The sequence below is a fragment of the Jaculus jaculus genome, chromosome 3, assembly GCF_020740685.1.
Source record: "Jaculus jaculus isolate mJacJac1 chromosome 3, mJacJac1.mat.Y.cur, whole genome shotgun sequence".
NCBI classification, from domain to species: domain Eukaryota; kingdom Metazoa; phylum Chordata; class Mammalia; order Rodentia; family Dipodidae; genus Jaculus; species Jaculus jaculus.
The window spans coordinates 142129245-142144371 of NC_059104.1; the positions used below are offsets into that span (position 1 = coordinate 142129245).

General features: G+C 46.2%; 1 protein-coding gene across 3 annotated transcripts in view; it reads left to right on the forward strand.

The window, feature by feature from the left end:
- The first annotated feature begins 251 nt into the window (after positions 1-251).
- Rgma (repulsive guidance molecule BMP co-receptor a) overlaps positions 252-15127 on the forward strand; it is a 51916-nt gene continuing 37040 nt past the window's right edge. For 2 of the 3 annotated variants that reach the window (XM_045145403.1, XM_045145405.1), the window contains exon 1: positions 1076-1179. In XM_045145403.1, the coding sequence (XP_045001338.1) occupies positions 1166-1179 (14 nt within the window). In that variant the 5' untranslated portion in view covers positions 1076-1165. Of the gene's footprint in view, positions 414-1075; positions 1180-15127 lie in introns of those variants that run through there. The other variant, XM_045145404.1, reaches the window with a different exon arrangement.

The following is a 15127-nucleotide window of genomic DNA, read 5'->3' on the forward strand; positions in this document are numbered from 1 at the left end:
TAAGGAAGGTCACAATGTACCAGCAGAGCTCTCTGACTGTGCAGTGCTAATCTGGGCGTGATCTGTATATCCCGGCTGACTTCACGCCCAGCTGGAGCTGCAGATCTGCACGTGGCATGGGGACCAGCCCGGGGGGTGCACCGCTGAGGACCGGGCCTCGCTGTCACCGCCGTGTGCGTGCGCGCAGCTTGAAGAAGCCTTCTTTGGAGAAGCGGGTGAGATTCCGCTTGCAATCTGCGCGCGCGCACCGGGGCAGAAGCCCCGCGGCCCAGCACTCTCTGCCTCGAGGGTTTCCTCTAAGCTCGGCTGCGGCGGGAAGGGCGTGAGATACAGCCTTTCTCCCCCAGAGCCTCCTGACTTGGATCAGACTGTACTCAGGAGTGCATTCGTGCACCGCGCCTGGATTAACATAGGTATTCTTTATTTACTTTTCCAAGAAGATTCTTAAACAAAAGTAAAAATCTCAACAGAGCAGAGGTGCTTCGGGCAGAGCGCGGCTGCCATCTGTCCTGAGTAAGGAACCTCCCGCCACTCCCCCCATCACCGTGGACCCAAAGCGAAGGATGTACACACGGCACGCGCGACATCGCCTCCACGGATGAGCAAAGTTGGCGGCGCCCGAGGGAGGCCCGGGAGGGAGGGTCTCCGCCCCGGCTGCTCGCCCGGGAGGATGGCGAGCGCCTAGACGAAGTGTGCCGAAGTGGCCGGCGCATCCTCGCCTCCCCACACACCCCACGCGCGCGGAAGGGCGAGGGTGGGGCGGCGGTGGGGCGGCGGCGGGGCGGGGCGGGGCCTGCGGAGCCCGCACCCCTCCTCCCGACCCCTCCCCGGGCGCGCTAGCTGCGCTCGCTACGCCGCGCTCGGTGGCGGGCGGGCGGGCGAGGGAGAGGGACTGGCCCGGGCCACCGCGACCGCAGACGTCTCCGAAGCGCGGGCTGCACCACCCGAGCCGCAGTGCCGGGGAAGCACCGGCCGTTCGCTCCCGGGCCGGCGGCCCCAGGCGTTCGCAGGCATGCAGCCCGGGAGCCGGCGGCGCGCCTGGGACCGCTGCTGAGTCGGCCCGGCCCCCCCCACCCCCGCCCCGGGGCCCCGACGAGCGACGCCTCGACACCCCCTCTTCGCGCGGACCTGGGCCAGCGACACCCCCCGCGGGCTGCCGGGGCTCATGCAGCCGACAAGGTAAGCGCGGGGCCGGCGCTCGTGACATCCCCATCCCCGACACTCGTCCGGACACCCGCACCGATCTGAGACTCCCCGACCCCTTGTCTCGCGTGCCCACATTTATGTGGAGCTTTGCCTCGCCCGGACTGCCTTAGCTCTTGGCAGGAGGAAAGTTTTTTGTGGTTTTTGGTTTTCTTCTTTTTATTGCCTAAAACCTCTCCTGGGGCTTGCCGGCATCGCGCGCGCGGTTGGGCACACTCCGCTGGGTACCAGCGAGGACTTCCCTATCTCTGAGCCACCCCCTCCTTCTGGGGCAAACGCCTTAGGCAGAGCTGGCTACCCAGCTGCTCCGCCGAGAAACCCGATGGGCCCGCGTCACCCAGGCGGGGGTTCGAAACCTCGAACCCAGTGCCCGCCCGCCCGCCTGCGTGCCCAGGGTAGGGGCGGCCGCGCTGTCCTCAAGTCCCCGCATCCGTACCCGTACGCAGGAAGGTGCGGGACGCGGGGTGAGCGCTAAGAGGTGGGATTTCCGAGACATCCAGGGTTCCCAAGTAGACGGGCGGTCAGCAAGGCAGGGCACGGCGAGGACCCGGCGCCTGGTTTGCGCTTTGGCTCACTCCAGGGTTAAGGAATTGCAGGAGGGACAGGTGGATTGTGGGGGCCGGATGGCCTTGTGAAAGACGCTCGGATGCAACTATTGATTGCATCTTTTCAATGTAATAAGATTAGCTCTGCTCAGAGGTAGAAACAATTTCCCCAAATTGAGATTTTAATGGGAGCCTGTGGGTTGCTATTATGTGGTGTGGTTTCGGAAGGCGTTGGGTTGTATTTATTTTAGAAATTGGGTGTCTTGCGGTGGACGGGGTAGGGAAAGCGGCGCCATCTAGCGGAATCAGCGAGCTCTGCCTTCCTGTTAGGCAGCAAAGTTGGGTGTTCTCAAAGTACAGGGCTGTCCAAGGTGGAGAGGGCTGATAGTGAGTGTCCAGGAGAGACTAGTAACCGATGCCCCTGTGTTCCTGCAAAGCTGGAGCGCCCAGACGCCCTGAGTTTAGCTCAAAAGACAGAATGGCTGGTTGTACTAAATGGCAGGTTGTCATCGCAAGGACCTCCGTCGCCTTCTCTGTATGGTTTTAGGATCTTCCAGCAAAAATAATATCGTAATCAGTTACCTACCTTAGAAGATGCCCTTTCCTGAAGGCATCACAAGTATGGAAAGCCTGGGAGCACACTGCACTGTTCTCTAATGCATGACAGGTGAATTTGGGGGGCACAATATTAAGCCATTACCACTAGAAAAGATTGGGTGCACCCTGGAGGTCAGCTGAGGGAGAATTGGGAAGGTGCCTCATGCCAACCACGCAGGAGGGGTACAGTATATCTCTGAATGAAGCTTTGTTTTTTTTGTTGTTTTGTGGGGTTTTTTTAAACATAAAAGGGGTGGAATTTTTGTTGATCCCCTACCACAGCAGGTGACAAGCAAGCCCGCTTTCTGGGACAAGACCTCCAATACCCAACCAGGGCAACAGTACTAGGAGCACGCTTAGCGGACAAAGGCTCTGGGTGGGGCACCCACATGTCCCAGCAGGCTCCACATTCTCTGTGATGGGTTTTTGCTGCCACCTTCCAGGCCAGATAATATTAGCAGGGAGAAGGGTTCTTCCTGTCTGAAGGACACGTTGGCTCCTTGGCAGGCACTGGCTCTTCTGCCTGTGATGAAAATCCCTTGCTCTTGAGAGTCCCCTGGGCTTCTGTTTGCCGTGAGGGAGGACTCGGTCTCATGTTTGTCTTTTTCTTCTTATTTATTGTTTTGAGACAGAATCTCATGGACCCCAGGTCGGCCTCAACGCCCTGTGTAGCCCAGAATGACCTTGAACTGCTAATCTTCCTACCTCTACCTCCAGAGTGCTGGGATTACAGGTGTGTGCATGGCCACACCTGGCTTATGCAGTGCTGGGGCTGGAACCCAGGGCTTCAAGCCCTCAACCACTTCAACCACATCCCCAGCCGCAGACTCATTTTTTTTCAGGAGCCCTACTCCCATATTCCCTACCCAGGTGGCAATCACACAGAGTACACATGAGTGATGGTAGGTGGCTTGTCTGCCTTACCTACCCCTATCCTTCTGCCTCATACTGTCTCTTCATCTGCGTGTATTGATTTAATAATCAGATTCGTGACAGAGCAGGAGGGCATGTCTTAGAGTAGTTTAGCATCTTACTCAAGGGCATCTGTGACTTTCATTGTTTCCTGCCTCTTGAGTGTAACAATGCAGAAGGAATTCTCTTGCTTTTCTATAGCCTTGCACGGGGCCAAATACAAGCATTAGATAAGCAAGTGCAAAATAAAAAAACTAGGAACTGAACCTTCCTGTTACCAGGACAGGGAGCATTGTTGACAGCCCCTTCTCAGGGATACCCACTGATCTCGGGAAGCAGACAGGCACAAATGCAGGCATTTTCACTTTCTGGGAGAAGAAATTGAGGGCCAAAGAGATTAAAGGGCATGGACAGGATTCTGAAAGTCTAAAGCGCTTTCCTCTGTTACAACTTTGCCAAATGAACGAGGTTCAAGCGCATGCTTTGTCATGTATGGCTACAAAACTTGGTCCTGCCTTGGGCAGGCAATGTAGACAGACAAACAGGTATGCCTCCTCCATCCATTGAGAAATCAGCCACTCAAGAAGAGAGGTTCGCAAGTGAATTGACAGAACTAAAGGAGGATTATCTGAAAACAGTGTAAGCTAATTGGAAGCCATTAATCCTATGAAATGAAATAGGCAAGAACCTTTAAAAGTAATTGTTCAAATAACTTCTCTGTGATGTTTCTCCTGGGGCTCTTTAGGAAAATGGCTTTGCATTTCAAACAATATTCATTGTTGATCACTCAACAAATCTTAACATAAGTTTAACCTGAAGAAGGAAGGTTCTACATTTTCCCCACCTGTCTTGTTTCCAGCCTTGATAGAATGACAGGCTCTCTTATTCAAATTTTAACTAACAGCTCAGTTTCATTTTCCCTTCTCTTAGCAGCACATAAAAAGCAGCAATGAATAGAGGATGATGGAAAAATTAAGAACTGCCTCATCTCATGCATGCAACTCCAGGCAGATTTCAGTTTCCTGAGTAACAAATGAACTTTAGAAAGGACACCTAACTTCTTAGCCAGGTCTTTCCTGTAACTAGCAAATGCTGAATCGTATTCTTGCCCAGGAATCAGAAGGCGAGAATACCTAGGGACATATAAAACTTGACAATTCTAAGGGCAGGGAGAAGAAGCAATTTTTAAATTTACTAAGTAAATGCAAATATCTTTTATTTTAAAATATTTTATTATTTATTATTTATAAAGAGAATGAGCAAGCCAGAGCCTCTAGCTACTGCAAGGAGTGAACTCCAGATGAATGTGCTGACTTGTGCATCTGGCTCTCCGTGGGTTCTGGAGAACTGAACCTGAGTTCTCAGGCTTCACAGGCAAGCGCCTTAGCTGCTAAGCCGTCTCTCCAGCCCACAGATATCTTTTATCTTAAACACTGTCACTCCTACTTGATGTTGTTCCTAAAAATGCACTTCCTACCCAGCTTGGGAGTGCTACAAGTAAAAGATGAACTTGTACTGAGGGCAGTACAGAAGTGCCCATTACATTTGTTTTGCATTCACCAACTGTCTTGTTTGAAGCAATGCTTTCAGATCCAGAACTTTCAGAAATCAGGATCCTACATTAGCTACAGCCTGAAAGTCAGACAAAAACTTGAAAACAAAAGATTCTGTTGATCAAATTGCCAGAGATTCTGTGTCCTCCATGGGCTACAGCAGAGATCAGCAGATAGAAGTAGAAATGCCCTAAACTTTGTTAACTTATATCTCACGAGGGAATTTTAATAGTCTCCATGTTTGTTCATCTTTGCAGACTCTCAGATCTCCAGTTCTTTGCAGTAGCTTGCCCTGGCTGACAGCAACAAGCTGTCCTGTTTTCCGATAAGGCTCTGTTCTTGGTCTTGTAAGCAGAGATATTCTGCTGAAGTCCTTAATGAGTTTCAGTACCTTTAAATTCCCCTTAGTACAGTTATCTTCTCCAGGATGTATACAAACAAGTTTTGATCCTTTGTAGGCATTTGGGAGAATTTCATCCATGACTTTAAACATGGAAACATGCAGAGACTGTCTGAGGATGACCTTATAATCACAGATCATTTTGCATGCGCCTTGAGCCCCAGTGCAAATGTGCTATTGTAAGACTGCCTCTGTGTTAGACTTGTACACATTCCCTATCTGCTGGAACATGCTGTGTCTCTTCATTCCACATTGTCCTCTTATAAACCACTAGTTCTAATTGTGTAAGCTGCTTTCACTAAGTTTGGTAGTGTCTATCAGTTTGATCCACATGACCTGGCTGGAGGGGTGTTATTTTCCCTGTGTAAATGCTGGCTCTCAAGAGGCTGCTAGGCAAACTCTGGATATCTCAGAGACTTGGAAATTCAGCTTCCACTATGCATTTTTGGCCCTTGGCAGTGTCATCCTGAAAAACAAATTGCTTTTACTGAAACAGACCCAGTAGGCACTTAAAACCACACAAGGCTTTTGCTGGGTGTCAGAAGAGCACACAGAAATGCACATTTCATGGACAGAATCATAAAAATTATAGGGTTTCCACAAAATAATTGGCACCTTGAAGACAATAATAATTAACACTTGGAAGTTAAGGTGGATAGTGTGCTTCCATTTAGATTTAATTTTATATATTTGACAGGAGGAGGTCACATATTAATGATAAATATGTAATTTCATTTTTACAGATGGTCTTCCATCTTTTTGCCACTCTTCCAAAGAGAGGCAGAAAGATAGCCACATTGCTCAGAGGCAGGCTCACATGTAGATATGATGAGCTGCGTGGTGACATCTCTTCATGGACCTGCTACTCAACCCATAATGATAGGAAAAGACAAGTCATTTGTGCCCCAACATGTGAGATTCGTGCAAGTTTAATTGATTTTCTTACACATACACTAGTACAGATATAATAGTTTGACATTCAGATTTCAGGAATCTCATTTCAAAATGCTTCCCTTCCTGGGTGTTATATTTGAATAGGACATGAGCCTGGGGGGCTTGGTTGCCAGCCCATGAACTTTTATGAACTGATTGGAACCTGAGGGCCTTGCTTCATGAATGGATGAGTCTGTTAATGCGTTCTTAGTTTGCCCACATGTTGGGAGGTGATGGGAACATCAGGAGAGGAGGCCCAGTAGAAGAAAGGACCTCACTAGGGGGAGTGTCTTTGAAGAATACATCTTGACCCCTGCACCTTCTCCGCTCTGCTTTCTGACTTCCTTGAGACAAGATGGCGCCTGTTGCTGTCACTAAGATGTTCTGTATCACCACAGGAGGAGAGGACAAGAAAGCTCCAAGTCAAGACAAGCTGGTGTCCTGTGCCTCTCTTTCCTCAAGGACAGACAGAACACCAACTGGCTTAAAATTTGAGACATCCTCTCTATGGTTCATGGGCTGAAAAGATGGCAGGGAATTGATTCCGTAGATAGACTTACATAATCATTTTCCTGTTATGTAACTGTCATCTGCAATCTAGAGCACTGTTCAGCCCAGGGAAGGATTCTATGAAGACTTGACTGAAAAAAATAACAATAATACAAAGCATTTTCTATCCTAAAGACAGATGAAGAAGTCTATAATCTAACAAAGTTATTTTGTGGGCTGGAGAGATGCTTATCAGTTAAGGCATTTGCCTACAAAGCCTAAGGACTCAGGTTTGATTCTCCAGGTCCCACATAAGCCAGATGCACAAGGTGGCACATGTGTCTGGAGTTCATTTGCAGTGGCTGGAGGCCCTGGCACACCATTCTCCCTCTCTCTCTCTCTATCTCTCTTTCACACACACACACACACACACACACACATACACACATAAATAAATAAAATTTTTTCAAAAGGCACTTGCCTGCAAAGCCTATGGACAAAGTTATTTTGGAGGGATGAGTGAGATTGTTGGGAGAAATACTCCTTTTCTTAAAACATTTATCTATTTGTGTTAGTGTCTGGAAAATAGTATTTCTCTAAACATATTCCCATTTCTTAGTTGCAATCCATCATTATACATATGGGACATATTACTGGGCTGACAGAAAAGATAAACCCTGGGTGAAGATGAGAAGCAGCTGTGACTTGATGAGAACAACACTGAACTTGGCATCACAAGGCTGGGGTTTAGCCTCTTCCTGCCATTTATGTTCATGGGGACCTTGGACAAGTCACTCAACCATCTCAAGTCTTGGTCTCATTTATAAACAGGAACTGGCTGTGTCCATCACATAGTTAAGACAGCTCTACAGTTACCTTGGGGCTGTTTCTTATATAAAGAGTGCTCACCAGACCTTTGAGCCCACACAGAAGTCAAAATTATTAAGGGTTCTTACAGAATTCTCCAGGTTTCCCCCATTTCCCACACATGCAAAGGCTCTAACAGAACCTTGTATGTAATAGACATTCCATTATACTCCAAACAATGGTCTTCATCCACAATATAAGACTAATATTAGCAGTGCTTACTCTGTGGCAGGCATCTGTCCTAAACAGATTATGACTGTATGAGCTTTCTTAGCCCTTTCAACCTTCTGTAGGAATTCCACATATGTCCCCATTTTACAGATGAAAATAGCTGCATGAGCTTAGCCAGGATGCTGCATTCCCTCTCTAATGCAAAAGTGAAGAATATTTTCTCGGCATCCAATGAAATAAAGAATATGAACTAGGATGGTGGAGAAGAACGTTACAAGGAGTGTTGTCTTTCTGGATTTTTTTTTTTTTTTTTTTGTCTAGCTTCCGTCAGCTGGGGCTCTTCTGTTTCAGCTCCATATTAGCCATTCTAAACAGTTTTGAACTTGATGAATAACTTGGTTGTCTGTTCCTATTGCTAAATGTCTATGGTATTTGCACTTGGCACTGAATTGTTTATTAATCCAAATAGTGTAGCCTTCTGCTGGTTAGGAGAAAGGCACAGACTCACTATTAATTCATGTAGTTGCCATGTGGTAGATAAATGGTTCCAAGCCAGTACTTCTCCCAAGAACTTACCAGAATGGTGGGGAGATAAATCATGTGTGGTGCACTCTTCATTACAGGGCCTCATATGTCATGTGTGTAGGTTCAAAAAGCTGCTTTAACATGACAGGTGGTCGCTGATTGTTTCAAGGTGCAGCTTCAGGTATGTCATTATTGAAGGATTTCATGCTAACAGCAAGTATCTCTCTTCAAATACCATCTCCTACTTGCTCAGCAAAATTTTTACTCAGGGACTGCAGAAATGTTACAGATGAGGCCCCAGAATGGCTCACCGAAGTCTGGTATGAAGCAAGGACATTAGTGACAGAGCCAAAACAAGTTTACTGCGTCACTAGAAATGGGGCAGTGGCACTTAGAGACCCCTCCACTATCAGGCCATGATTCTGCAGGCACAGAAGCTGAAGGACCAGAGATAGACCTTTTGGGCCACACAGCTGGAAGTAGACTATCCTAACACACACCCCCGACCTATCTGTTTTCCCAAATTTACTGTACTATCTTGAAAGTTGCAACCTCAACACTAATGGTTAAGCAGTTCATAAATGATCTTGCCTTTATGATGCTTTGTAGAAAAAGAATTTGCAAGCTTGTGGACCAGAGAATGTGACTGGGAGCTTTCAACAAGCATTTCAAGAGAAAAGTAGGGGAAAAGACCCTCATTAGTAAATGCTCACAACCAGATTGTAGTCTCAGTAGGAAAAAATAGGAGAAACACTAAAAGAAAAGAAAAGAAAAAAAAACAGCTGATCCAAGAGTTTGCTGAGAACCTTGGAAGGCAAGATGGATGAACCAGTGTAAAAGGCTGGATAGAGGGGACTAAAGCCAAATACCCTGGACATGTGGCCACAGAAACTGCTAGTTGATCATGCGGAGGGTTTCACCCCAGCCTGGATGGAAGCTGGGGACCAGAGCATAGGAAACACAAAGCCAGTCTTTGCTTCTGTTCAGAGTAAGACAGGAGCTCATCCTGTGGGCTGAGAGCCTGGGGGTGGGGTGACAGGGGCAGAAAGGACACTGGAACTCCACGCCTGAGAAGCAGCTGCTGAGCTCACCAGTGGTGGCATGACAGCTGCACTCTCACAGACCAGTCCCACCCTCATGCATTGTAAGTTCAGCTAAGTGTCGATGACTGATTAATAAATGAGAAGTCAGAGTGAGTGGCTTTAAGATGGGGATGGGAGCCCAGGCAGAGGAAAGGATGTGGTTATTTAAAGACACCTGGACTCCTTCCCTTAGACTAGTTCACATTTCCTTCTGTGCACATGTGCACAGTACCTTTGGTTAGTGAACTCAGCCCTTCTGTGTTCTCTTTCCCCTCCCAGTTAAATAGTTTTAACAGGGAAGGAAATAGAATAAGAAAGGAGAACTCAAAAGGCTGCGGGTAATTTTTGGTAAAGTTGTAATGATTAAAACAAGATGAATGGTTGATTGGTAGATTGATGGATTGATTTTATGTGTTCTTATATGAACATGGAAATATCTGGAAAGATGCATGTGAAACTATTAATAATTGCTGCCTCCAGAAACAGTCATTTAACAGGAAATGTTTTTCTAACATGGGCTTCATATATTTATTGCTTCTGCTTTTTCTAACTATTTTATTAATTAATTTATTTATTTGAGAGAGAGAGAATGGGCATGCAATGGCCTCTAGCCACTGCAAACCAACTCCAGAAACATGTGCAACCTTGTGCATCTGGCTTACAAGGGTACTAGGGAATCAAAACTGGGTCCTTAAGCTTCACAGGCAAATGCCTTAACTGCTAAGCCATCTATCTCTCCAGCCCTGCTTTGGTGTTTGTTTGTTTGTTTTTAATTAAGAACATACTTTGTATTGATATTTTTATTCCCTCTCTCTCTCTCTCTCCCTCCCACGTTCTGTCTATTTTTTTAAAAAGGGACTGGAGAGATGCCTCAGTGGTTAAGGTACTTGCCTGCAAAGCCCAATGACCTGGGTTCAGTTCTGCCAGTACCCACATAAAGCCAGATGCACGAAGTGGCATACACATCTGGAGTTGGTTTGCAGTGTCTAGAGGCCCTGGTGCCACCCCCTCTCTCACTCTCTCTCTTTAATCTCTCTGTTTGCAAATAATTTTTTAAAAAAAATATTTAGTTACTTGAGAGAAGGAGAGACAGAATAAATGAGCAAGTAGGGGTATGCCAGAGCTTCTTGCCCCTGTAAGTGAACTTCAGATTCATATGCCACTTTGTGCATATGGCTTTATGCACATACTAGAAAATTGACCCTGGGCTGGCAAGCATTGTAAGCAAGCACCTTTAACCACTAAGCCATCTCTCCAATCCTGTTTCAATTTTTTTTTTAGTATTCTAAAATATTTTATTTGGGACTGGAGAGATGGCTTAGTGGTTAAGCACTTGACTGTGAAGCCCAAGGACCCCGGTTCAAGGCTCAATTCCCTAGGACCCATGTAAGCCAGATACACAATGTGGCGCATGTATCTGGAGTTCGTTTGCAGTGGCTAGAGGCCCTGATGCACCCATTCTCTCTCTCTACCTCTTTCTCTCTCTCTCTCTCTCTCAAATAAATAAATAAAAATAACGAAAACAATGTTTGTTTATTTATTTGAGAGAGAGATAGAAAGAGAAAGAGGCAGGTAGAGAGAGAATGGGCACACCAGAAGCTCTCACCACTACAAACAAACTCCAGGAGCATCTGCCACCTTGTGCATCTGGCTTATGTGAGTACTGATGAATCAGACTTAGTCCTTAGGTTTCACAGGCAAGTGCATTAGCCACTAAGCCATCTCCCTCAAATGGCCCTCAAATGTTTTTAAATATTTTATTTATTTGAGAGAGAAAGGCAGATAGAGAGAGAATGGGCACGCCAGGGCCTCCAGCCACTGCAAACATGCACCACGTTGTGCATCTGGTTTACATGGGTATTGGGGAATCAAACCCAGGTCCTTAGACTTTGCAGGCAAGTGCCTTAACTGCTAAGTCATCTCTCCAGCCCCAGTCCTCAACTTTTTTGTAAATATATTTAAATCTAGATTAAAGGAAATTGAAAGCCAGAAAATTTGTTCTCAGTAAGCTCTCTCCTAGGAAACCCCCTTTGTTCTTCCCAGCACAGTGAATGCAGGCATACAAGTCAGGAGGAGTACACAATCTTGATAAAAGCTGTCTTAGGCTGTGCTGGTGCTCATGGAGAAAAACACTGGGGGCCCCAAGCGGTACATCAGTGGCATAGGACATTGTGCTTTGTATAGTCAACTAGACTGCTTGTAAAAAAAAAATTACATATATGTATGTATGTATGTATGTATGTATGCAAAGTCCCTGACATCCATGTCCCAAAGCCCCACCAGTTTTGTAAAGGCCCATGTTGATTTATGACAGTGGAAACTGACTGCAAACTCCGGGCTCCTGAGAACTTCAGAAACATGCCAGTCAGAACACTCATGTCACTGACTGGTGATGACAGGTCCTTCACTGGGCTATGCCACAGTACTGTCTGCCGCTCATCTCTGGACACCGCAAACCCAGCCCAAAGCCTACCCAGGGGCCAGGAATCAGTTCTTTATCAAATGAGTACAAGAAAACAATGCATAAAATGATTTACTTGCTGTTGGAAAAAAATATTACTGTCTGATAACACACATTCAAAGGTGTGTGCAAACCCACCTGAAATATGCTAATGTGCCTTCAGTGGATGTAAAAGAATTCAGGAAAGTGAAATGGTGCCTCAGCTTCTGAAAAGAGCTATCGGAGTATCAAGGATATTGTGCTCTTTAAAAAGTATTTAAATCTGCTTTTAGAGTATCTGCTTTCCACCTCACTAGCCCACTCCTACTTTGGGTACTATACTTTTTCTTAATAAATTATCCCTATTTCTATCACAGAAATTTTAATGCTGGTGTAAGCTCTATGTTTTAATTACCAAGGAGAAGGCATCCTCATGGCAAGGGAGGGGACATCAAGACAGATGGAATACTCTGCACACATGGGGAGAGAGGAAGCCTGCCTCAAAGATTACAAAGCTTGGTATAACAAATAGGGTTCATGGAACATGTCATAAAAATTTCCAAAATCAACAGGGCATGCTGGTGCATGCCTTTAATCCCAGCACTCGGGAGGCAGAGGTAGGAGGATTGGCATGAGTTCAAGGCCAACCTGAGACTCCATAGGGAATTCCAGATCAGCCTGGTCTAGAGTGAGACCCTACCTCGAAAAAAAAAATTCCAAAATCCACAAGAAGTGTGTGTGTGTGTGTGTGCGCGCGCATGCGCGCATATTATGAGGGATATAACCCAGGGCCGCACATGCTAGATAAGCTCTCTACCACCAACCACATCCCCAGTCCTCATGAGAGTCTTAATGTCACACAATGATAGCAAGATTTAACAAATGTTTTGGAAGCAAATAAATAGGGAGAGACCCTCTCCTAAACTATCTTGGCAGTGAACCAGAAGAGGGAGTTCTGTGGCTGTCTAGCCTAGGACCATTTGCAGGGAAGGAAGAAAATGGTGATAAAGGAGGGGGCCAGTGATTTTCTTGTGGCCAGAATGGCAGCTGTCCTTCCACTTAGCTCCTGTATACACTATCTCCTGCCCACACAGGGAGCCTAACTATGTAGTGTTCACTCCTAATAGTCACTTTGATGGAGTATGCACTAAAAGGGACTATCACTGAGCATGCTTTCAAGTCCCAGTGAACTGGACGAAGCACAGGAGTTTCTAAAAAGAGAACATGAAACTGGACCGTGTAACAGAGGAGACAGAAACAAGCCCAGACACAAGGGAGAAACCCAGAGGTGAGCTGTGTTTAGACCTTCAAAATTCCTTCCCACAAGGTTCCACCCCAAAGATCATTTACAATAGTTAAAGGACTCCAGAGTATGGGGAGGAAATGCAATGGATCAGAATAATGCTTAGGGATAGGAAACAAAAAAATAGGATAAACAGGTACTTTTCTGGATGAAGAATTATAAACAGTGGTGATCCCCCAGGATTGTTTGTGCATCCAGACTTAGCTTAAATTTACATAGATTATCTGAAGGTGCAAAAGCTCAGATGGTTCCAGGCCTGCAGTTGAAATGAAGGGACCTCAGAGATAGCGACAAATGGTGATTAACTACAGGATAAGCTCAGGGTTTAGGGCAAGAACAGAAATGAAGCCTTTTTAGACCCAAGCCTTAATCAATGTATTTATAACATCCATATTACAAGAACTTGGACTTCAGATTCCAGTTTATATTTACCACAGAGGATCCTGAGACTCTTTGCAAAATTTTTGTGAACTGAAGGCCGTGCAGGGCCAAGTGTTCAGAAAATGTTCAAACGCTATCAGAAATTACCCATATTGGAAGGCAAGCAAAAATCACGGGCTGTACCCAGACCTGGCAGTTTTATGCCCTTCCCTAAAGAAAAATATCTACCAGTTGTAGAGGGGTGAACAATGCAATCACCCAGAGAGAAACTTTCACAAGACTGCCTTTCTTCGTTCCTTCAGGCAGAGAGATATGATCCTGAAGGTCAAGGAGAACCAGAACAAGGACTGGCTGCGATAGCCAGACTGGGAGTAGCCCTTGATGTTGGAAAGGGGACTGTGATGGCTAACTGAAGAGGGAACAGTTCACACTTGGCACTATAAAGAGAAGTAGTCTTGTTCTTCAGATACGGTATAGGCATTTTTTTTTTTCAAAGCAGAGTGGAGCCGGGCATGGTGGCACACGCCTTTAATCCCAGCACTCAGGAGGCAGAAGTAGGAGGATTGCCATGAGTTCGAGGCCACCCTGAGACACCATAGTGAGTTCCAGGTCAGCCTGGGCTAGAATGAGACCCTACCTCGAAAAAAAAAAAAACAAGGCAAAATGGAGAATGGTAGGATACTCAAGAAATCATATCAGATTCTTGACTGAGAAATGAACTATGGGTTAGAAGTATGTAGCAACAGGTCCCCACCTCTGAGGATGGCAAATGTACCTAGGACCAATGTGAGACCTATATGGTCAGGGATTTGAAAGTACAAAGTGAGAGAAATCTTAAACCAAAACCAGTGTCACCCAAATAAGGAAACTGTTGGTTGCTGTGGTTAATCTCAGTTGTCAATTTGGTTGGATTTAGAATCACCTTGGAAACAAACCTCTGAGTAGGTCTGTGAGGGAATTTCTAGATTAGGCTGAGGTGGGAAGACCCACCCTGACCATGCCATGGGAAATGGGATCGACTGAATAAAGGGAGGGTGAGCACTCACCTCTCTTTTCTGACGGACTCCAAATGCAGTGTGACGAGCTGCCTCACTGTCCGCCATGATGTCGTCTCCCTTCAAACTATGAGCCAGAACAAACCCTTCCTGCCCTAAACTTCCTCCGTCAGGTGTTTAGTCACAGCAATGAGAAAAGTAAGGAATACCCTTGCCATAGCAGAAACTCAGGTCTGCATTTCTCAGCCAGTGATCATCAGGTGAGTACTTCTCACTCAGCCTTCATCTGCTTAACAAGGGCAGTCATCAGATACGCCTGAGCTGAAGCATCTAGAAACTTAAGTCAGCACCAGATACGGTATAAGAACAATACCACAATGTCAGCCATTATTACTAAAAGCAAACATCAAGACATCTCAAAAGATGCAACACCTTTTTGGTAAAAGTTGTTGACCTCTCACCTCTCTTTTTCCAGCCATATTTCTCTATTCTTTGTATCCACCGCAATTCAAATATAGGAACTCTGTTGGCTTTCCAACGCAATAGCAAAGTGCCTAAGATAAATAAGTTATAAAGAGAAAAGGGCTGTCCTGGCTCACTCTTTCGGAAGTTCTAGTCTATAATCGGGTGGGACCCGTGGCTCTGGGTCTTGGTGGGCACACTGACTAGCAATGGTGGGGAACGGGTGGCACAGCAAACTGTTCACCTCATCGCCAGGAAGCAAAAGTGGG